Below are 23,215 nucleotides of genomic sequence, written 5' to 3'. Positions count from 1 at the left end.
CACCGCTATAGGTGATCCGCAGCCCGGATGACATTGCTGTACCCCTTTAAGGAAAATGATCTAATTGATATTGTACGGTAAGCACAGATCACGGCTTTGACTTGAACGTGACATCACTGCCTTGAAATAAACCCGTCCTAATGGAATTTAGAACGTCCCACTCCAGAGATAATTAAAATTGTCACATAGGGCGCATCTGCCAGGGTGGGCGTGATGGAATTGTGTGGGAAACACAATGTAAGGTATGCATCCTGTATAGTATGAACAGTACGGGTTTATGCATGACACTGTAAGCAGTTATACAGTATTTATTAGCATTGTTACTGGAGGGTGAGGTAGAGGGACTGGAGTGCAGAATAAGGGTGGGACAGAAGAAAAAGGAGGCGATTGACTTAGACCTACGGTAGGAGAGTGGGTGGAGGGAGATGGGAGCGGAGATCCTGGTACAGTCACACACTGCCTCTGCTAGCCTGCACTTGTCTAATACCTCTCTGGGTGATGATCAGGACTGCCAGCAGTAACACAATGCAGCAGCAGTACACTACCCACTGCTAGAGTGCTGCAGCCTCAATGAAGATCAGACAGCTGCCAGAGAGAAGAGAAAGCAGCCGCATCCCACTGTCACCATGAAACCTGTGGACGTCCATGGAGTGCTGGCCATCCTCGTGTGCATCTGCCTTGCATTTGGAGATCACCAGGTATGAATTTATGACAGTCCTATCGCCTCTTAACAAGTCACAGGCTTCTCACTATCAGTTTGTCAGACTTTGACCCACTAATGATGCCGTCTTCTCTGTATTAATATATCTAGGGCATATGACAAAGCAAGGGCTATGCTGTGGTGTAAATCAGGATTCTGCTGCAATAGGTTCCTTCACGCTGTAAGCACTGCAGTGACATCAGAAAGTAGAACGGCTAGCTTCATTTGGAAATTGGTGATAACCACTTACATTCCCAATAAAACTGTACACGGCGATTACTAGGGAATAGAGGGATGGGTATGAGTTCCCTATGGAATCCGTAAGCTCCCCGCTCCTGCGGGCACTCAGCTAAATTAGTTTTATACTTCTGAGGGGTAACCATGTATGAATTCTCTAGGATGCTGCAGATTGGATGATAGGGTATGGCTACACGACGGGTACAGCTACACTGCGACATTTTTTGTTATGATAGTCAATGGTGTCGTACCGCGAAATGCTGTGACTGCGGCACATCAGACGCACAAAAATCTAACTTGGATGGATTTTAGTGCCACTCTTCCGTCACAGTCGCAGCATGTAGCAGTGCGACACCATTGACTATCATGACAGAAAATGTTGCACGACATTGCTGCGACATAAACGGCACACTACAAATTTCGTTGTGTAGCCGAGCCCTTAACGTCATCAGTTTTCAAGCTAAACAACTGTCTTGTACGTACGAAGACTGGAGACACAGAGACGAAGTACAGGCCACACTGCCATAACTGCAGCCAAGGTGTCTCCATTAGGGCTACTTTATCATCTGTGCTTTTGCTGTCCAGTTTTCAGATCCGGCATGGGATCTCAAAATCGCAGCAAAACGCTTCCGTTATTATAATACAACCAGCCGTATCCATTCAGAAAGGATCCGGTTGTATTATATAGACCAGGCATCCTCAAACTGCTGCCCTCCAGCTGTTGTAAAACTACAACTCCCACAATGCCCTGCTGTAGGCTGCTACCTGTACGCTGTTCGGGCATGCTGGGAGTTGTAGTTTTGCAACAGCTGGAGGGCCGCAGTTTGAGGATGCCTGATATAGACGATGAAAATGCCAGATCCAGCACTAAAACCAGTGTAAGTTTTCGTGTCCCTAAAAACTGGATCCCACACCATTGACTTACATGGTTTTTGGTGCCGGATCAGTGGCATGCTCAGTTTTCCATGCCGCACACAAAAAAGCTGCAAGCAGCAGTTTTGTGTCCAGCATGGGAACGCAACAAACCGGAACGGAATGCATTCTGGTGCATTCCGTTCGGGTTTGTTCAGTTTTGCCCCCGTTGACAATGAATAAGGACAAAACGGAAGCGTTATGCTGTGGTTTTGAAACCATGTGCCATACCTCAAAACTGGACGATATAATGCAGATGTGAAAGTAGCCTTAAGGGCTCATGCACACAAACGTTTTTTGCGTTCAGTATACTGGCCGTTTTTTCAGTTCAGCATGAGTTACTTTTACTGAACCATTCATTTTAATGGGTCAGCAAAAAAATATGAATTGTCTCTGTGTGCATTGCGTTTCTGTATTTCCGTTTTTCCGTTCCGTTCAAAGATAGAACACGTCCTATTATTACCCGCAAATCACATTCCGTGGCTACATTCAAGTCAATGGGTCTGCAAAAAAAAAACGGAACACATACAGAATGTACTCCCTATGTCTTCCGTATCGGTTCCGTTTTTGCGGAACCATCTATTGGAAATGGTATCCCAGCCCAATTTTTCGTATGTAATTACTGTATACTGTATATGCCATACGGAAAAACGGAACGGAAAAACGGAATGGAACCGGAAACACTATTGAAACAAAAAACGGATCCGTTAAAAACGGCCTGCAAAACACTGAAAAAGCCATACGGTTGTATTCATGAGCCCTAACAGAGACATTAAAATGAAGCCCCCCCATAAGCAATATGGCCAGCAAAGTACCCCCACGTAAACTGATCCAGCAGAGTGCCCAGCCCAGTATACAACCCTTCACAATTCCATGGAATGCATTAGACAGATCTGGCTGCCGGCGGATGCCACAAGACGAAGCTCATTGAATACATATTTTACTTATACAGCTGTCAATAGGCTGATTTCTGCAGCGGCATCACTGACGAGATTGTCATGGGTCTTCGACTGCAGCCTAAATTGTCTGAAAATCAGATTACATTGCGATTACGTTGTCTCCACAGTGTGTGGATGAGATTTCTAAAATCACACCCACTTTGCTTGTACTGTAACTGCTACAGATTTTGCACATCAAATTCTGCTGCATTTGATGCCCATCTGAACCAACCCTTCGAGGACTTTCAGATGCTGCCCAGTTCAATCATGGCATCACAGTGTATGGATTAATAATGACCATGTGCCTATGAAGGTGGCCCTCAGCATTGGTTTTCAGGTAGCACCATGTGCTGTTCACACGTGGGTTCATATGCTATAAAGTCATCCAAGCAACCAGGATGTTTAAACACATTGTTTGCAGCCTTGGTTTTAGATAAAGATGATTCATTGTATTATGAAAAGTTCTGCGACTTTGTGATCACCATTTACAAGATCTTGTCTTGCTTTCAGTGAATGGACCCATTGAGTTTTTTTTTTTTATCTAGAGCAGGCATCCTCAAACTGCGGCCCTCCAGCTGTTGTAAAACTACAATTCCCACAATGCCCTGCTGTAGGCTGATACCTGTAGGCTATTCGGGCATGCTGGGAGTTGTAGTTTTGCAACAGCTGGAGGGCCGCAGTTTGAGGATGCCTGATCTAGAGGCTACAAATTTACCCTGATCATGGTTACTAGCTTACACAGGTGCACTCCCCTTGCACAGGTGCACTTACCGCTGCACTTGCAGTTTAGTCAGTATTCACGCTATAGGTAATCAGTTACCACTGCACTTGCAGTTTAGTCAGTATTCACTCTATAGGTAATCAGTGACTGCTGCACTTGCAGTTTAGTCAGTATTCACTCTATAGGTAATCAGTGACTGCTGCACTTGCAGTTTAGTCAGTATTCACTCTATAGGTAATCATTTACAGCTGCACTTGCAGTTTAGTCAGTATTCACTCTATAGGTAATCAGTGACTGCTGCACTTGCAGTTTAGTCATTATTCACTCTATAGGTAATCATTTACAGCTGCACTTGTAGTTTAGTCAGTATTCACTCTATAGGTAATCAGTGACCGCTGCACTTGCAGTTTAGTCAGTATTCACTCTATAGGTAATCAGTGACTGCTGCACTTGCAGTTTAGTCAGTATTCACTCTATAGGTAATCATTTACAGCTGCACTTGCAGTTTAGTCAGTATTCACTCTATAGGTAATCAGTGACTGCTGCACTTGTAGTTTAGTCAGTATTCACTCTATAGGTAATCAGTTACAGCTGCACTTGCAGTTTAGTCAGTATTCACTCTATAGGTAATCAGTGACCGCTGCACTTGCAGTTTAGTCAGTATTCACTCTATAGGTAATCAGTGACTGCTGCACTTGCAGTTTAGTCAGTATTCACTCTATAGGTAATCAGTGACCGCTGCACTTGCAGTTTAGTCAGTATTCACTCTATAGGTAATCAGTGACTGCTGCACTTGCAGTTTAGTCAGTATTCACTCTATAGGTAATCAGTGACTGCTGCACTTGCAGTTTAGTCAGTATTCACTCTATAGGTAATCATTTACAGCTGCACTTGCAGTTTAGTCAGTATTCACTCTATAGGTAATCAGTGACTGCTGCACTTGTAGTTTAGTCAGTATTCACTCTATAGGTAATCAGTTACAGCTGCACTTGTAGTTTAGTCAGTATTCACTCTATAGGTAATCAGTGACTGCTGCACTTGTAGTTTAGTCAGTATTCACTCTATAGGTAATCAGTGACCGCTGCACTTGCAGTTTAGTCAGTATTCACTCTATAGGTAATCAGTGACTGCTGCACTTGCAGTTTAGTCATTATTCACTCTATAGGTAATCATTTACAGCTGCACTTGCAGTTTAGTCAGTATTCACTCTATAGGTAATCAGTGACTGCTGCACTTGTAGTTTAGTCAGTATTCACTCTATAGGTAATCAGTGACTGCTGCACTTGCAGTTTAGTCAGTATTCACTCTATAGGTAATCAGTGACTGCTGCACTTGCAGTTTAGTCAGTATTCACTCTATAGGTAATCAGTGACCGCTGCACTTGCAGTTTAGTCAGTATTCACTCTATAGGTAATCAGTGACTGCTGCACTTGTAGTTTAGTCAGTATTCACTCTATAGGTAATCAGTTACCACTGCACTTGTAGTTTAGTCAATATTCACTCTATAGGTAATCAGTGACCGCTGCACTTGCAGTTTAGTCAGTATTCACTCTATAGGTAATCAGTGACTGCTGCACTTGTAGTTTAGTCAGTATTCACTCTATAGATAATCAGTGACTGCTGCACTTGTAGTTTAGTCAGTATTCACTCTATAGGTAATCAGTTACCACTGCACTTACAGTTTAGTCAGTATTCACTCTATAGGTAATCAGTGACTGCTGCACTTGCAGTTTAGCGAGTATTCACTCTATAGGTAATCAGTGACTGCTGCACTTGTAGTTTAGTCAGTATTCACTCTATTGGTAATGAGTGACTGCTGCACTTGTAGTTTAGTCAGTATTCACTCTATAGGTAATGAGTGACCGCTGCACTTGCAGTTTAGTCAGTATTCACTCTATTGGTAATCAGTTACCACTGCACTTGCAGTTTAGTCAGTATTCACTCTATAGGTAATCAGTGACCGCTGCACTTGTAGTTTAGTCAGTATTCACTCTATTGGTAATGAGTGACCGCTGCACTTGCAGTTTAGTCAGTATTCACTCTATTGGTAATCAGTTACCACTGCACTTGCAGTTTAGTCAGTATTCACTCTATAGGTAATCAGTGACTGCTGCACTTGTAGTTTAGTCAGTATTCACTCTATAGGTAATTAGTGACCGCTGCACTTGCAGTTTAGTCAGTATTCACTCTATAGGTAATCAGTGACTGCTGCACTTGCAGTTTAGTCAGTATTCACTCTATTGGTAATCAGTGACTGCTGCACTTGCAGTTTAGTCAGTATTCACTCTATTGGTAATCAGTGACCGCTGCACTTGCAGTTTAGTCAGTATTCACTCTATAGGTAATCAGTTACCACTGCACTTGCAGTTTAGTCAGTATTCACTCTGTAGGTAATCAGTGACTGCTGCACTTATAGTTTAGTGAGTATTCACTCTATAGGTAATCAGTGACTGCTGCACTTGTAGTTTAGTCAGTATTCACTCTATTGGTAATGAGTGACCGCTGCACTTGTAGTTTAGTCAGTATTCACTCTATAGGTAATCAGTTACCGCTGCACTTGCAGTTTAGTCAGTATTCACTCTATTGGTAATCAGTTACCACTGCACTTGCAGTTTAGTCAGTATTCACTTTATAGGTAATCAGTGACCGCTGCACTTGTAGTTTAGTCAGTATTCACTCTATTGGTAATCAGTGACCGCTGCACTTGCAGTTTAGTCAGTATTCACTCTATAGGTAATCAGTGACTGCTGCACTTGTAGTTTAGTCAGTATTCACTCTATAGGTAATCAGTGACCGCTGCACTTGCAGTTTAGTCAGTATTCACTCTATTGGTAATCAGTTACCACTGCACTTGCAGTTTAGTCAGTATTCACTCTATAGGTAATCAGTGACCGCTGCACTTGTAATTTAGTCAGTATTCACTCTATTGGTAATCAGTGACTGCTGCACTTGCAGTTTAGTCAGTATTCACTCTATTGGTAATCAGTTACCACTGCACTTGCAGTTTAGTCAGTATTCACTCTATAGGTAATCAGTGACCGCTGCACTTGTCGTTTAGTCAGTATTCACTCTATAGGTAATCAGTGACCGCTGCACTTGCAGTTTACTCAGTATTCACTCTATAGGTAATCAGTGACTGCTGCACTTGTAGTTTAGTCAGTATTTACTCTATTGGTAATCAGTTACCACTGCACTTGCAGTTTAGTCAGTATTCACTCTATAGGTAATCAGTGACCGCTGCACTTGTAGTTTAGTCAGTATTCACTCTATTGGTAATGAGTGACCGCTGCACTTGCAGTTTAGTCAGTATTCACTCTATTGGTAATCAGTTACCACTGCACTTGCAGTTTAGTCAGTATTCACTCTATAGGTAATCAGTGACTGCTGCACTTGTAGTTTAGTCAGTATTCACTCTATAGGTAATTAGTGACCGCCGCACTTGTAGTTTAGTCAGTATTCACTCTATAGGTAATCAGTGACTGCTGCACTTGTAGTTTAGTCACTATTCACTCTATAGGTAATCAGTGACCGCTGCACTTGTAGTTTAGTCAGTATTCACTCTATAGGTAATCAGTGACTGCTGCACTTGCAGTTTAGTCAGTATTCACTCTATAGGTAATCAGTGACTGCTGCACTTGTAGTTTAGTCAGTATTCACTCTATTGGTAATCAGTTACCACTGCACTTGCAGTTTAGTCAGTATTCACTCTATAGGTAATCAGTGACCGCTGCACTTGTAGTTTAGTCAGTATTCACTCTATTGGTAATGAGTGACCGCTGCACTTGCAGTTTAGTCAGTATTCACTCTATTGGTAATCAGTTACCACTGCACTTGCAGTTTAGTCAGTATTCACTCTATAGGTAATCAGTGACTGCTGCACTTGTAGTTTAGTCAGTATTCACTCTATAGGTAATTAGTGACCGCCGCACTTGTAGTTTAGTCAGTATTCACTCTATAGGTAATCAGTGACTGCTGCACTTGTAGTTTAGTCAGTATTCACTCTATAGGTAATCAGTGACCGCTGCACTTGTAGTTTAGTCAGTATTCACTCTATAGGTAATCAGTGACTGCTGCACTTGTAGTTTAGTCAGTATTCACTCTATAGTTAATCAGTGACTGCTGCACTTGATCTAATTATAGGTAATTGAAACAGGTACTTACCAATGTCTGCCTGCCTGCTCCTTTCTTAAACTGAGAACCAGTGGAAGAGATGCATTGGAGAAGGGTATTTTAGATTTGTGCCTCTTCCAGTGTGGTGATTAATATACACCATTGTGGTTTTAAAAAGATTTTCCAGTTTGTCTCAAGATCCTTCAAAATAATTATTTATGAAGGTAGCTGTAATGATGTAATGTGTTTCTTTTACCTATCTTCTGTTTTGGGCTGTGGTCACATGACCATGTCCATACATCTCTTTCTCATTTCCTGCGATGTCTTGTCCATAGGCATGTCAAAGCAGCAGGGGCAGTGATAGGGAGGTGTCTATGTAATTAGATGGTGGGAGGAGCTATCAACTAGCTGTTAGGGGCGGTGCTGGAGCTGTGGCAGACAGAGGAGAACTGCATCATGGGTTCGGTTGGAAACAGCAACAGGAAGTGCTACATACAGGATGGAAACCAACAAGAGTAATTTGTTTACATGGTGAAAACAGGTCAGGAGAGTCCAAATTGATAAAAGGAGGGAGAATTGTACACTAAGTAAGCAACTACATGAGCATATCTGTTAAAAACCATAGTAATCCCAGAAAACCGCTTTATTTTATCATATGATTGACCCACCACCCTGAAATAAGAAATAAACTCCTTGGTTTGGAATTTGGCACATAAATGATTTGAAGGATACCATATCTCCTTATGGAGAGCCCCTAAACCGTGTGAGGAAGCTTATAGGCCATACATGCTCCTCTGGAATTCTGGGAAGAAGTTATGCAAATTAGCTCCTAACAAGCTCTGCCTCTGATGCCACCAGATGTAAGGCAGCTATCCTATAAGTCAGTGTTTGACCTTGAGACAGGCCTTGAGACATGACTCGGATAATAATTAGGCCAGCACCTCATCTACAGACAGCTGCCTGCCTCATCTGCAGACCGGTGTCTGCCTTACAGTTTTAGAAGCACCACAGTATAGGGGCGTAACTATAATCCATATAGCAAAATAAGTTGGGGCCCCCACCAACTAGTGTAAGAAAAATTGTAACTGCTGCATAAGTAGCAATGATTAAGGCCTCTTTCACACGACCGTATGGCTTTTTCAGTGTTTTGCGGTCTGTTTTTCACGGATTTTTGTTCTAATTTTTGTTTCTGTTCCGTTTTTTCGTTCCGTTTTTTCCGTATGGCATATACAGTATACAATATTTACATAGAAAAAAAATGGGCTAGGCATAACATTTTCAATAGATGGTTCCGCAAAAACGGAACGGACACGGAAGACATACAGATGCATTTCCGTATGTGTTTTTTTTGCGGATCCATTGACTTGATTAGAGCCACGGAATGTGATTTGCGGGCAATAATAGGACATGTTCTATCTTTCAACAGAACGGAAATATGGAAATGGACTGCATATGCAGTACATTCAGTTTTTTTTGCCGGACCATTGAAATGATTGGTTCTGTATACGGACCGTATATGGAACGCAAAAAATGGCCCGTAAATGGAAAAAAAAAATTGTAGTGTGAAACAGGCCTAAAAGTATGTATAAGGGCATGTTCATACTAACGTTTTTTGCGTTCCGTATGCGGGCCGTTTTTTGCGTTCCGTAAACGGTCCATATACTGAACCATTCATTTTTATGGGTCTGCAAAAAAAAAAATGAATGTACTCCGTGAGCGTTCCGTTTCCATATGTCCACATTTCCATTCCGCTACATTTTGAGTCTTGTCCTATTATTGTCCGCAAATCACGTTCCGTGGCTCCATTCAAGTCAATGGGTCCGCCCAAAAAACGAAACACCTACGGAAATGCATCCGTATGTCTTCCGTATCCATTCCGTTTTTGTGGAACCATCTATTGAAAATTTTATGCCCAGCCCAAAGTTTTCTATGTAATTACTGTTACTGTATATGCCATACGGAAAAACAGAACAAAAACACAACGGAAACAAAAAACGGAACAACGGACCGCAAAACACTGAAAAGGCCATACGGTCGCGTGAACAAGCCTCTATTGGTCTCAGACTCTCAGGTTTTTTATGTTGTATTTATAGCATGCAAGGCAGTGAAATCATATAAGTTCATACCGGGCCTGTCCTAACCTCTATTCTGCTTTGACCTAAGCTCACAGTGTTTATAGACACAACTTCTGCATACTTGACATAGGAGACAAAACTACATGATAGCACATGAGGACATGCTGTTTGTTGACTTTACATTAGGATACGGACTAAAATGACCCTGTTCTTGAGTCACAATAGGAAGCAAGAGTTATGGAAAAATTGCAGGTCTTATCACTGTCTTTTCATTTGACGGTAAAAAGAACCATAATGTACTATCTTCACTCTTAGGCCACCAAAAAGTATTGTGTGATCTTTGCATTTAGCCTTTCCTGAATGGTCAGTTAGGTAAGAAAATGTCATGGTATAGACATAGAAAGCTGCTAGAGATTTCTTATATACAATTACTCTATATGTGATATTTAACTCACAAAAACAAGAGTTGTTCTGGATAGGATTCATCCATGTGAAACCTTTTATGGTTGCTTCATGCCTAGCGCTAGCGTAAATCCATTGTTTATGTCCAGGACATTATCTGAGTCTTAGTACAAAGGGACATATCTGTCAATGCATTGGAAAAGAAACAATAGTTGTTGGTTGGTCCCTTTAGCATCTATTCAAAGCCAGATCGTCCAGTGTTCCTCAAAGTTTCTAAGCAAAGTACCTCCAGTCAAAGAGAAGTCACAGAACAACCCACAAGGCTACCATCATTCAAATATTGCCGAACTAACATCATATTACATTGTATTTTGTACTTTTTACTAGTAATGGTTGTCATTGTCTTGATTTTTCTTTGAACTCTGGGGCAATGGGAGGGCACCATCTTAGTTCACATGGCTTAGACCCATCATAAAGGACTGTGGATGTGTAGGGGGATGGAGTGAGTGCACATTTCGATTTATAGGAAAAGAGTGTATCTATATAAGAGCCATCTAACATGGAGCTCTCACTTTAGTGGCAGCCTACAATAATGCCCTTAGAACAGAGGCATCCTGAAGCAGTACCCCCATGAAATAGCAAATGTACAGCAGTGGTTTTATAACCATTGACTGCCTCATTACACCATAGCACATCCAGTCTGCAAGATGGCCACCATAACAATGGAAGCCTACAACAGAGGAAAAGAAAAGTAGTTAGCAAGAAATGCATTGCATGTGGTTCCAAGAGAGCACCAGTGGGTTACCAGAGCCTAGGGCAAGCCAAGTATTTTGCCACCTAACTTTTGGACATGCCACTTTTTATACAGCCACACTCTACAGTATAACAAGACCAATATTACCAATAATAAAACTATATAAAGTGCAAATAATACCATTACATAATGACCACATATGATCAGAATGTCACCACCATACTGATAATGAATAAAAAACACTATACAATAACCAACATTACCAACAATAACACCGTATAAGAGAAAAATAATACTGCCAAGACCATGATAACATGTATTACCACCTCACAGTGACTATACCAATACCGATATACACTATACCAATACTGCACATGATGTACTATACAAAGAGCAATATTACCACCACAGCAGTGGTAGACACCAGTTAGTGCATACACAAAGAATACAATGCAGGTAAATCCACTTAATTACAGGAGATATCTCCTTTGACTGGAACTGAAGTCATTCTCTTTTCTTTTCTTTCCAGTCCAAAACGCAATGTCTTCAAGCATCTATAATGCCTCCAGTAGTGCCCTAGTATTCATAATGGCCTCCATATTGGCCATTGGCGTTTATAATGATAAACAACAGGGAAAGGCAACAGACACATATATCAAAACAAAATACAAAAGGGAGACGGAAACACTTATCTTTAATAAAGTTATGGTAGCACCAGGAACTCAGCCAAGAACCAAACACAAGCTAACCACAAGTCCAACAGAAGCTATAAACTGCATAGCATAGTGGGAGAAACAACAATAAATAGAGAAGGTAAAATGACCACAATAGCCACACCTGGGGAAAGAAGGTGTAGCAAGCACCAGAAACAACACAGACGTCATTTTATCTAAAAGTAAAACATATCAGATCAAACCACGTGTTGCCAGGCTTTCAGATCTCCTGCCACCTGTCGCGGGAATGTCTGTATGTCTCGGTACGTCCGTGACACAAGTGCTCATGCTGGGAGTGCACGGTGACGTCATCAAGCTTAGTGCAGGTCCTTTTCAATGAAGAAAGGAGTGACTGCTTCTGCACGTGCAAGTGGATGAGGTGAGTATTTTTTTTTTTAAATCCTTTTTTGCTAACAAAACATTACATCTGGGGGCCACTATGGGGGGCATTATTACAGATGGGGGGCACCATGGAGGACATTATTACAGATTAGTGCCACCAAGGGGCGACATTATTACAGATGGGGGCCACCATAAGGCGTATTATTACTGCTGGGGGCCACTATGGGGGGCATTATTACAGATGGGGGGCACCATGGAGGACATTATTACAGATTAGTGCCACCAAGGGGCGACATTATTACAGATGGGGGCCACCATAAGGCGTATTATTACTGCTGGGGGCCATTATGTGGAACATTATGTGTACTGAGGGCTAAGGTTTGACCGATTATCGGATTTACCGATATCATCGGCCGATATTCATGATTTTCAAAGTTCGGTATCGGCACCTAACCTTGACGATAATGCGTCCAGCGCTGCTCTCTTATGAGAAAACATGGCGCTTGGCGCGCGCCGCCATGTTCAGTGGCCAGAGTCAGTGGAGAAGGAGGGAGGGCCGCCACAGAGCTCAATAAAATGAGCGGGCTCTTAAGCTGCCCACTTCACTGCCACCAATGAATGTCTGGCTAATATTAAAGCAGGAGGAGGGACAGGGGAGGGTTTACCGCTGCGCCGTCTCAGCTAGTGTGCTCGGCAAACGGCAGCAGCCTCCTTTTCCTCCTGAGTGTCCTCCCCAGAGTCAAGCAGCCAGCATAGCAGGTGCCTGGCTACTGTGCCACCAATGATAATTTTAATACAAATACAGGAGGCGGGTGCCGGCTGTACCCGCCTCCTGTATCTGTATTAAAGGTTAATTATCATTGGTGGCGCAGTGCGCCCCCACCCCCCAGTATTAAAGTCATTGGTGGCAGTGGCCACAGGGTCCGCCCCCCCCCAACCTAAGTAATTTCATTGGTGGCAGTTCTGATCGGAGGCCCAGCAGTGTAATCGCGGGGCTCCGATCGGTTACCATGGCAGCCAGGATGCCACTGAAGCCCTGGCTGCCATGGTAAGCTCCCTGCTGCTGTGTGTTCTATGCACAGGGCAGCAGGGAGAGTGGAAGATCCTATTCACCCTAATAGAGCTCTATTAGGGTAAATAGGGAATATCGGTATAAGTTATCGGCTATCGGCCTGAAAGTTCACAGGTTATCGGTATTGGCTCTAACAAAATCAATATTGGTCGATCCCTAGTGAGGGCACTGCAGGGGTTATGATTTTTATTTAAAAATTTTTAGATTTAAAGATTTTTATTGAAATTCATCCGTTTTTCATGGCCATTTTTAACGTCCATGAAAAACAAATGGAAAACGGCGATTAAAAACGGACAGACCGCCAGAAAATGGATGCACAAATGGTTTAAAAATGGCCATGAAAAACGGACAGTGTGTCAGTTTTGAACTGATGCATGTAGCCTTATAGTGGTAAGGTGGCCACACATGTGCACTCTATTAAAGTAAGGGTACATTCACAAGCCCACAAGTGTTTTGCAGTCCGAAAATTGTGGCTCCGTAAAACATGGACACCGGCCATGTGCGTTCCGCATTTTGCGGACTGCACATAGCCGGCCCTGTGATAGAAATGCCTATTCTTGTCCGTGGTTGTGGACAATAATAGGACATGCTCTATCTTTTTTGCAGGGCGGTAGAATGGAACTACGGATGCGAACAGCACACAGTGTGCTGTCTGCATCTTTTGCAGCCCCATTGAAATAAATGGGTCTGCACCCGTTCCGCAAAATTGCGGAACGGGTGCGTACCCATTCATACGGGCGTGTGAATGGACCCTTAATGGGAGATATGGGAGAAAGTAAGCATGCTTAGGCTGTTTCTGTATTGCCCATAGCGTAAAATGGAGTCACAACTGAATATAATGTACAGCTCAACAGAGACCACCATACTGTAGTGAGTAGCCACCAGCAGTATAGATTGTTGTAATGCAGCCTATAGCTTGCTAACAGGGAACACTGATCTTGCTCTATTTTCAGATAGTTCCCACAGCTAAAAGGTACAATGCAATATTCCCATTATATGCGAGAATTGCTGTTTGAGCATGTCCCTAATTCTGAAACATCATCTGTAAGATGCAGGCATTATTTCACTATGTTATGCAGATAACTACAAATTTAGAATATATATAGTCATAATGATAACTGACAAATGCATATCTGCTGTTATATATAAATTATTCAAGTGTTATATATATACATTGGCCACATTTAGAGAGTACTTCCAGTAACACTGTCAGCTAGGAGCATTCTAGCAGGTCACAAGCTGCAAAATATAAGTAGTCGCAGCACCCCGTGAACCTGACGTTATATAGCTCTAATGTAATGTTATGGTATTTTCACTTGTTACTTTGTACTTAATGAAAGAAAAAAAAAAAAAAAAAAAGATTGTCAGTTGTCAGTCTCATGTGCTAGAACGATGTGCTAGTGATACAGTTCAAGCAAGTGACAGCTGAAACCAGTAATTGGCTGTCGTAGGCATGGGACCAAACCACTTTTGGTCTGCCAGGGACCAGAAGTGGCTGGAAATGTGGCAGCGGCGTGTGGCAATGGGGATGCAGACATGTGAGTGTTTTTTTAATTGCCACTGGTTCTGTCCATTACCAGCTCCTAGGCCAGACCACCCCCTTAAGTTTTGCAACTTGTAAATTGGATTACTGATTAAAGGGGTTGTCCCACTTCATAAAATAGGTTTTATCTAATCTATTTACCCCCACACAACATATCTTCCTATCCATGTTATTATCCAAAAGCTACCTTTCATTCAAAAAATCATGTAAAGCGATTCCTTTGTTGTTTTCTGTATCCCATGGATACGGCCTCTTTCGTCCGGCCGCATCGCTGTGCCGCGCCTGCGCACAACGGCTGAACAAGTACTCGGGCCGCCTCTCCATTCCTACAAGTACGCGCACGCCCGCGCATGCGCAAATACAGCAGGCGGGTGCCGGAATCAAATAGCCGGCACCCGACCTCTATGACAGGGAGCGGGACCTTAGGGGTTAACTGCCGCTGATCGCAGCCCCCTATCATAGAGGTCGGGTGCCGGCTATTTCACTCCGGCACCCACCTCCTGCATTTGTATTAACATTGGTGGCGCAGTGCGCCCCCCCCCCCCCCCCCAGTATAATATACATTCAGTGCGGCCACCCCCCCCCCCCCCCAGTATAATATACATTCAGTGCGGCCACCCCCCCCCCCCCCAGTATAATATACATTCAGTGCGGCCACCCCCCCCAGTATAATATACATTCAGTGCGGCCACCCCCCCCCCAGTATAATATACATTCAGTGCGGACCCCCCCAGTATAATATACATTGGTGGCGCAGTGGGAAGTGCCAATGAGGGTTAAAAAAATAAATAAAAAATTAACTCACCTCCTCCAATTGTTCGCGCAGCTGCCGGTCTCCTGTTCTATCTTTAGGACCTGTGAAAGGACCTTTGGTGACGTCACTGAGCTAATCACATGGTCCATTACCATGGTGATGGATCATATGATGTACCATGTGATGACCACAGTGATGTCACCAAAGGTCCTTTCACAGGTCCTAAAGATAGAACAGGAGACCGGCAGCTGCGCGAACAATTGGAGGAGGTGAGTTAATTTTTTATTTATTTTTTTAACCCTCATTGGCACTTCCCACTGCGCCACCAATGTATATTATACTGGGGGGGTCCGCACTGAATGTATATTATACTGGGGGGGGGGGGGTGGCCGCACTGAATGTATATTATACTGGGGGGGGTGGCCGCACTGAATGTATATTATACTGGGGGGGGGGGTGGCCGCACTGAATGTATATTATACTGGGGGGGGGGGGGGGGTGGCCGCACTGAATGTATATTATACTGGGGGGGGGGTGGCCGCACTGAATGTATATTATACTGGGGGGGGGGCGGCCGCACTGAATGTATATTATACTGGGGGGGGGGCGCACTAAATGTATATTATACTGGGGGGGGGGGGCCGCACTCAATGTTTATTATACTGGGGGGGGGGGCGGGACCTCACATACGGCTCCATGTGGATGACCTCATACACATGAACGAGCACGCAGGGTGAGTCATGAGGAGGCGTGGCCTTCACTCAACTGCCTGAGAACCAGGAAGTTATCAGGACATCTACTGCTGATAAGATTAAAAAAGCAAAGTGGGACAACCCCTTTAAATCAACTAATTACAGTGGAAAAAGTGGATCTTTTGCACGAGTCACAAATCTACAGCACTGAGCACGTTGTTATTTTGTTGATACTGTGTGTATTGTAAATGTGACCAATATGGCAATTTATATGGTCACCAATTCCCTTGTACTATGCTTGAAAATAAAAGTGGCCCCAATTTGTATATTTGCTATGCATGTGCCTGGTTTGCCGTAGGGGATTGTCTGCTTTGGAACAGCCTTTTTTGTTACAAAGGCCCCTGATGGTAAGATATCTACAGTATTTACCATGGAGCCAGACCTATGGGGCCTTGGTGACGGGAGGTGGCATTGACATTCTGCTGTCACTAGAGGGAGCTCAGTGCATAGGAATTTTACAACGGTACAACTTACTAAGCGTTGAATATCCCCTACTTGTGGGTGTAGGCAGACAGTTTTAAAATATATTAAAAGAAGGGAAGCAGAGGGTTTAGATCTGTATGGGAGGAGATTTATCAATGTATTTATACCAGTTCCCTGGTGAAAATACACTGAGAAATACATATGGAGATTGAGCTCCATATCTATAAAGGACCTGTTCTACTTTTTCTGACATACAGGTTTGGTAAAGTGTATGAACGTATTTTATTATTATATTTTTTTGCTGTTAAAAGATTGTAAATTCATCTCCAATCTCTCAGGGTGGCAAACTTACTAAATTTAGCTATGGGGCCATATGCTATCTGTGTGCTCCCCTGGAATCCACCAGAAAACAGCTGTGATACATGGGAGAACCTGACAACAAGTGTTTAGTAACCCTGCAGCTCCGCCACAATGGGAAAATGAAGTGGTTCTGTCAGGTCTCCTGTGCTAGCTTTTTGTGGGCAGTACATTATAGAGGGGGGATGCATTTAATTCAGCATGTAAGGGAGTCAACCCTTACAGCCAAAATTTTTTGGGTCCTGAGTGGTGTGTGTGGCTCCCAACTCTAGGTGGGATGGAAACAGGCTGTTAAATTGGCAGCCCATGCCTGCCGCCGCTCCTCTCTCTTGGGTGGGCATGGGTGCCGCTCCACTGACCCTCCTGTTGTCCTTCCTGCGACCCAGACCCGCTGGTCTTCTACAGTTTCCTTGCACACGGCCATCAAAGTCTTCTGTGGTCCCCCCACCCCCAAAAAGCCTCTCCCTGGCTTAGAAGGCTAGCTCGCTTTCACCCTAATTCACGCCTGAGCGATAGGTTGTCTAAATGCTTATTAACTCGATTCTAGCTGCTTCCTACCCTGTGCCTGGCCTCCGTATTGACCCTTCCTGCCTGCCCTGACCATGGCCTGTTTACTGTATGGCGTGTACTCCTCCAGCCCTGACCTCAGCCAGTTCATGACTACAATTTTGCCTGACTCCTCTGTGCTCCTCACTGGTACCTCTGACCCCTGTGGGTCAACTGTCAATCACATAGTAACTACTCCAGAAGGTAGTGGCCTGATGGTTCCCCTGAAGAAAATTACAGATCCCTGTACAGGGGTTAAAGGATGAAAACCAGGGAACGCCAAGATTATGCCCTTAGTAGTAGCCCAAATTCAAATCAGTTCGTTGACACAGCAGTTCCACACCCACTGCCAAAACAACCCAGTTGTGACTTATTGAAATTTTTACTGGTCTCTTGTGGCAAAACAGGTTTAATGGTTACAAGTCTTTTGACAGGCAACAAGCTTAGTGATTACAGTCTCCCAATAATAGCACATACTTAATTAGAGGAAACAGGTTAATTAAGTACACTGTCTTTTTATGTGGCAACAACTTTCCTTCTGGCTTGGGTTGCTCCCTGGTTGTCGACATTCTAGCTCTGCTCTCCACACTAATAAAGATGACTGCATGTCTTTCCATGTGGCATTATCTTTCCATGTGGCATAATACTGCATAATCTGCACAGTTTTGAACAACTTCTCCCAGGTTGCATTATCTCCATCTTCACAACCACTGTGTACATTCTTCTCAGTTGTGGTATTATCTTCTATGAAATACAAAGTATTGCACACAGTCTCTCACACCGTGTTTGCTTACAGGCTGCAGGCTGGATGGTCTTTGTTAAAGGTCTGACTATTATACCTGCCTTGGTTGCTTCCAGAATGCATGAACTTGGCAGCTTCTTTCTATCCCTTATCTGTGGCCTTAACTCCTCTGTGATATTTGGCTTCAGATGCCCTAGCTAGTCACATAGGTGTCGTACACTTATTATTAGTACCAGTCACCTCCACTATCAAGCTAGTTACTTGCAGGATCATTACTGGCTTTGTTTTCAGCAGTAACTTCCCAGTTCACTCCTTTATTTCCTACCTGCTTCCAACTATGAGGTCTGAAGATCACTGCCATGTCCAGGGCCTGTGTACACAAGCCATTTTGCTTTCTTTAGTTCAGTACCTTTTTTTTGTCATATCCCAGCTACTGTTTCCTCAGTAGCATAAGACCCACATAGCACACATGTAACACATAATATTACATATGAAACATATAGTACATGTCAGTTTCTTTCTAGAAAAGCTTGAACCAGCCCTGCACCTCTCATGGTTCTAGAGAGCACCCCATTTATTTCTCTGATTGTTGCTAGTTTTATTTCTGGCTGGCAGCTCAGGGGGCATGTCCTTTCTGCTGTAGCTCTTTCCTTGTAACTGCCACAGCTTCAACAATAGATACAGCTGGTGGCAGTTGAAGAGTTAAACTGAGCACGTGCAACTAACTCAGTGAGGTGGACAAGAAATAAAGTAAAGAACAAACAGCATGTGAAACTCTACCAATACATTTTATTGAATAGCCCAGTGGCTATACTTAATATATAATTACATGTAATTATATGAAGATGCACATCAAATAATATAAAACTATATATCTCTGAGCTCGGTGTCTTCCCAACTTATTCCATACCCTTAGATAAGGTAGGACCAGATAGATCCACAGTTCTTCATTGAAATCAATGGGCTCTCTCTGTAATATGCAAAAGTATCAGGTTCGGTGGAGTGAATGATGCTCTTTGCAGCCTTTCTGCTACATAGTTAATAGTGACATTGCAATGTAATTCAATTTACACTTACAAATAGCAACGCCATACCTTTTATTGGAGGTATTCTGGTGGGCTAGTCTGACTTTGTATACATGTCCCCTGCGCTATAGCTTATAAGCCTACATTTCTGTATATATTTATTTTATATATACCTGTTTTATGGTGTATTTTACTCCAAAATAGTGTGTTAATCTGCTGTGCAACATTTTTATTAAACATTGTGCCCCAGAATTTAGTCATTTGCGCCATAGTAAAAATTGAGTGTGGATTGCTGGTTGCCAAGGTTTTAGAAAATATATAAAATGCCCATGGAAAACTGTCATATATCACTGGGCACAGGGATTATTGTCTATTTGTATTTTTTTTTTTTAAACATTTGCCTTAATCCTGTGATTTTTATCAATTTTTCTGCAGCCTTTAGGTATTACTTTGTAAAGACCATTATTAGGAAACATCCCTATGGGTCCGTTTTGGAATCTGGTGAAAATCAGCCGGGAAACCCACAAGATAAATCTGTACCAAATGATGTCGATTTTTGTGCAGACTTACTGTAGAAGTTAAAAACAGCATTGGTTTAAAATGATGCCATTGTAAAGTGTGCCACAAACATTTGCAGCATTCTGTTCAGTGTGAGCATACCTCTACGGTATGTCCACAAAGCACGGATATTCTGCAGCATTTACCGTAGGAGCAAAGTGGATGCTATTTTATGAAATTTTATCCAAACATTATTCAAAATTGTGTGCCGAACCTGCATGGAAAATGACCTGCTGTGCGGATTATGAATCTGTAGGATGTCAATTTATGTTTTGCTGATATTCACATTTTGCAGTGCATAGCGTGAAATTCACAGCAAATCTCCCAAAAAAATTGCATATAAAACATTGTGATTTTAGAGCAGATTTTGTCGGAAATTTAGTGGCGAATCTGCAATGAATAATTGCCATTGCAAATTACATCTTGTATGGATGCATCTTTGCAGTCTTTGTTACTTTTATGTTTTTTTTTTATCAGTTTCCATTCCATGTTTGAGTGCCAAGTAATCAATATTATACCTCTGTAAACCTCTTTTAAGATTTTTTTGAGCTTTGATTTAACAGTATACTTATTAATTTAATACATCTATGAAGTATAACTTTTTTAAGCCATTAATGTGAAAAAATAATTTTCCACCCCTACTCCAGTACAGAAAAAAATACATTTAGTGTGAATGTTAATGGCCAAGATGTATGTTTTGAAAAATTTATCGAGTAGGGCACATGGAGTCAGAAATTAGTTGGTACACATAAATAAATTAGCCTAGCTTTAAATAAGACAGTGGCTAAAATGATGTAACTTTTGATAAACGTGGGCCAGACTTATAAAATTAGAATTTCCATGAGCCACGCAAACATTTTTGGAATATAGATGCAACTCAGTAATACATTAGTGTAGGTTCACCAAAGGTGACCCATGCTGTAACCTAAGTGCAGCAGTCTGGTCTGTATCTTATCGGCATTTTTCAGGCCTCTCAAGTAATTTGCCTATGGCATATGATGACCCTTGAGATAATGTCACATTAGTTTGATGTAAATGCAAAAGACATAGGTCAGTCATTTTACCTTAGTAGCTGTAATAGCTCCATAAATATGTATATATCTGTAGGAATAGGTCATATTTTTCATAATCGATGTCATGTATTAGGCATGTCATGTTAATGGGAAATTGGAAAATATCTCAAAGCCACAAAAATGTCTAATATTGTGTAAGCAATAAGTTGCACATGAGCCTACTACTTGCTGTTTTTACATACATTTCCATGTTTAGATGAAATTCATATATCCCAATGACTGACCAATGCTGCTTTTATATATATATATATATATATATATATAAATATATGATAAACGAAAAAAGTAGCAGCACACCACTATATGCACCAAGACTGGACAAACAAATACATGTATGAACAGGGTCAAATAAATGACAGCAATACTTACTGCAAATGCAGTAAAGAAGCTCTTAGCGCATATTATTGATCAAAAATATGTCGGGCCCACCTACCAGACGGCAAGGTAGCTTCTTATCAGGTGGGACCTACTCTAACATGGAGGGTCCAGCTCCATTTTCACTCTGATTTAAAACCACCAAGGGGTGGGGGATGGGCGAGGAGTGCTAAGTTCCAAAGAGGATGCCTGGTCCTCTATAATATACATACAAACGAAAAACGGAACAGCACCTCCTGAGACAAATCGCGGGTGCAGGCATACCGGGCAATAATACAATAAACGAAAAAAGTAGCAGCACACCACTATATGCACCAAGACTGGACAAACAAATACATGTATGAACAGGGTCAAATAAATGACAGCAATACTTACTGCAAATGCAGTAAAGAAGCTCTTAGCGCATATTATTGATCAAAAATATGTCGGGCCCACCTACCAGACGGCAAGGTAGCTTCTTATCAGGTGGGACCTACTCTAACATGGAGGGTCCAGCTCCATTTTCACTCTGATTTAAAACCACCAAGGGGTGGGGGATGGGCGAGGAGTGCTAAGTTCCAAAGAGGATGCCTGGTCCTCTATAATATACATACAAACGAAAAACGGAACAGCACCTCCTGAGACAAATCGCGGGTGCAGGCATACCGGGCAATAATACAATAAACGAAAAAAGTAGCAGCACACCACTATATGCACCAAGACTGGACAAACAAATACATGTATGAACAGGGTCAAATAAATGACAGCAATACTTACTGCAAATGCAGTAAAGAAGCTCTTAGCGCATATTATTGATCAAAAATATGTCGGGCCCACCTACCAGACGGCAAGGTAGCTTCTTATCAGGTGGGACCTACTCTAACATGGAGGGTCCAGCTCCATTTTCACTCTGATTTAAAACCACCAAGGGGTGGGGGATGGGCGAGGAGTGCTAAGTTCCAAAGAGGATGCCTGGTCCTCTATAATATACATACAAACGAAAAACGGAACAGCACCTCCTGAGACAAATCGCGGGTGCAGGCATACCGGGCAATAATACAATAAACGAAAAAAGTAGCAGCACACCACTATATGCACCAAGACTGGACCAACAAATACATGTATGAACAGGGTCAAATAAATGACAGCAATACTTACTGCAAATGCAGTAAAGAAGCTCTTAGCGCATATTATTGATCAAAAATATGTCGGGCCCACCTACCAGACGGCAAGGTAGCTTCTTATCAGGTGGGACCTACTCTAACATGGAGGGTCCAGCTCCATTTTCACTCTGATTTAAAACCACCAAGGGGTGGGGGATGGGCGAGGAGTGCTAAGTTCCAAAGAGGATGCCTGGTCCTCTATAATATACATACAAACGAAAAACGGAACAGCACCTCCTGAGACAAATCGCGGGTGCAGGCATACCGGGCAATAATACAATAAACGAAAAAAGTAGCAGCACACCACTATATGCACCAAGACTGGACAAACAAATACATGTATGAACAGGGTCAAATAAATGACAGCAATACCGTCTGGTAGGTGGGCCCGACATATTTTTGATCAATAATATGCGCTAAGAGCTTCTTTACTGCATTTGCAGTAAGTATTGCTGTCATTTATTTGACCCTGTTCATACATGTATTTGTTTGTCCAGTCTTGGTGCATATAGTGGTGTGCTGCTACTTTTTTCGTTTATTGTATTATTGCCCGGTATGCCTGCACCCGCGATTTGTCTCAGGAGGTGCTGTTCCGTTTTTCGTTTGTATGTATATTATAGAGGACCAGGCATCCTCTTTGGAACTTAGCACTCCTCGCCCATCCCCCACCCCTTGGTGGTTTTAAATCAGAGTGAAAATGGAGCTGGACCCTCCATGTTAAAGTAGGTCCCACCTGATAAGAAGCTACCTTGCCGTCTGGTAGGTGGGCCCGACATATTTTTGATCAATAATATGCGCTAAGAGCTTCTTTACTGCATTTGCAGTAAGTATTGCTGTCATTTATTTGACCCTGTTCATACATGTATTTGTTTGTCCAGTCTTGGTGCATATAGTGGTGTGCTGCTACTTTTTTCGTTTATTGTATTATTGCCCGGTATGCCTGCACCCG

General features: G+C 42.5%; 1 protein-coding gene across 1 annotated transcript in view; it reads left to right on the top strand.

The window, feature by feature from the left end:
* Nucleotides 1–441: 441 nt before the first annotated feature.
* The window catches only part of LOC122941078 (neurotrypsin-like), an 84,399-nt gene continuing 61,625 nt past the window's right edge, over nt 442–23,215 (top strand). The window contains exon 1 of the mRNA XM_044298068.1: nt 442–698. Coding sequence (XP_044154003.1) covers nt 627–698 — 72 coding nt within the window. The 5' untranslated portion in view covers nt 442–626. The remainder of the gene's footprint in view (nt 699–23,215) is intronic.

This window comes from Bufo gargarizans, chromosome 6 (genome assembly GCF_014858855.1).
Source record: "Bufo gargarizans isolate SCDJY-AF-19 chromosome 6, ASM1485885v1, whole genome shotgun sequence".
NCBI lineage: Eukaryota > Metazoa > Chordata > Amphibia > Anura > Bufonidae > Bufo > Bufo gargarizans.
The sequence above is the reverse complement of the archived record's forward strand: the minus strand, read 5'-3'. Positions and strand labels throughout refer to the sequence as shown.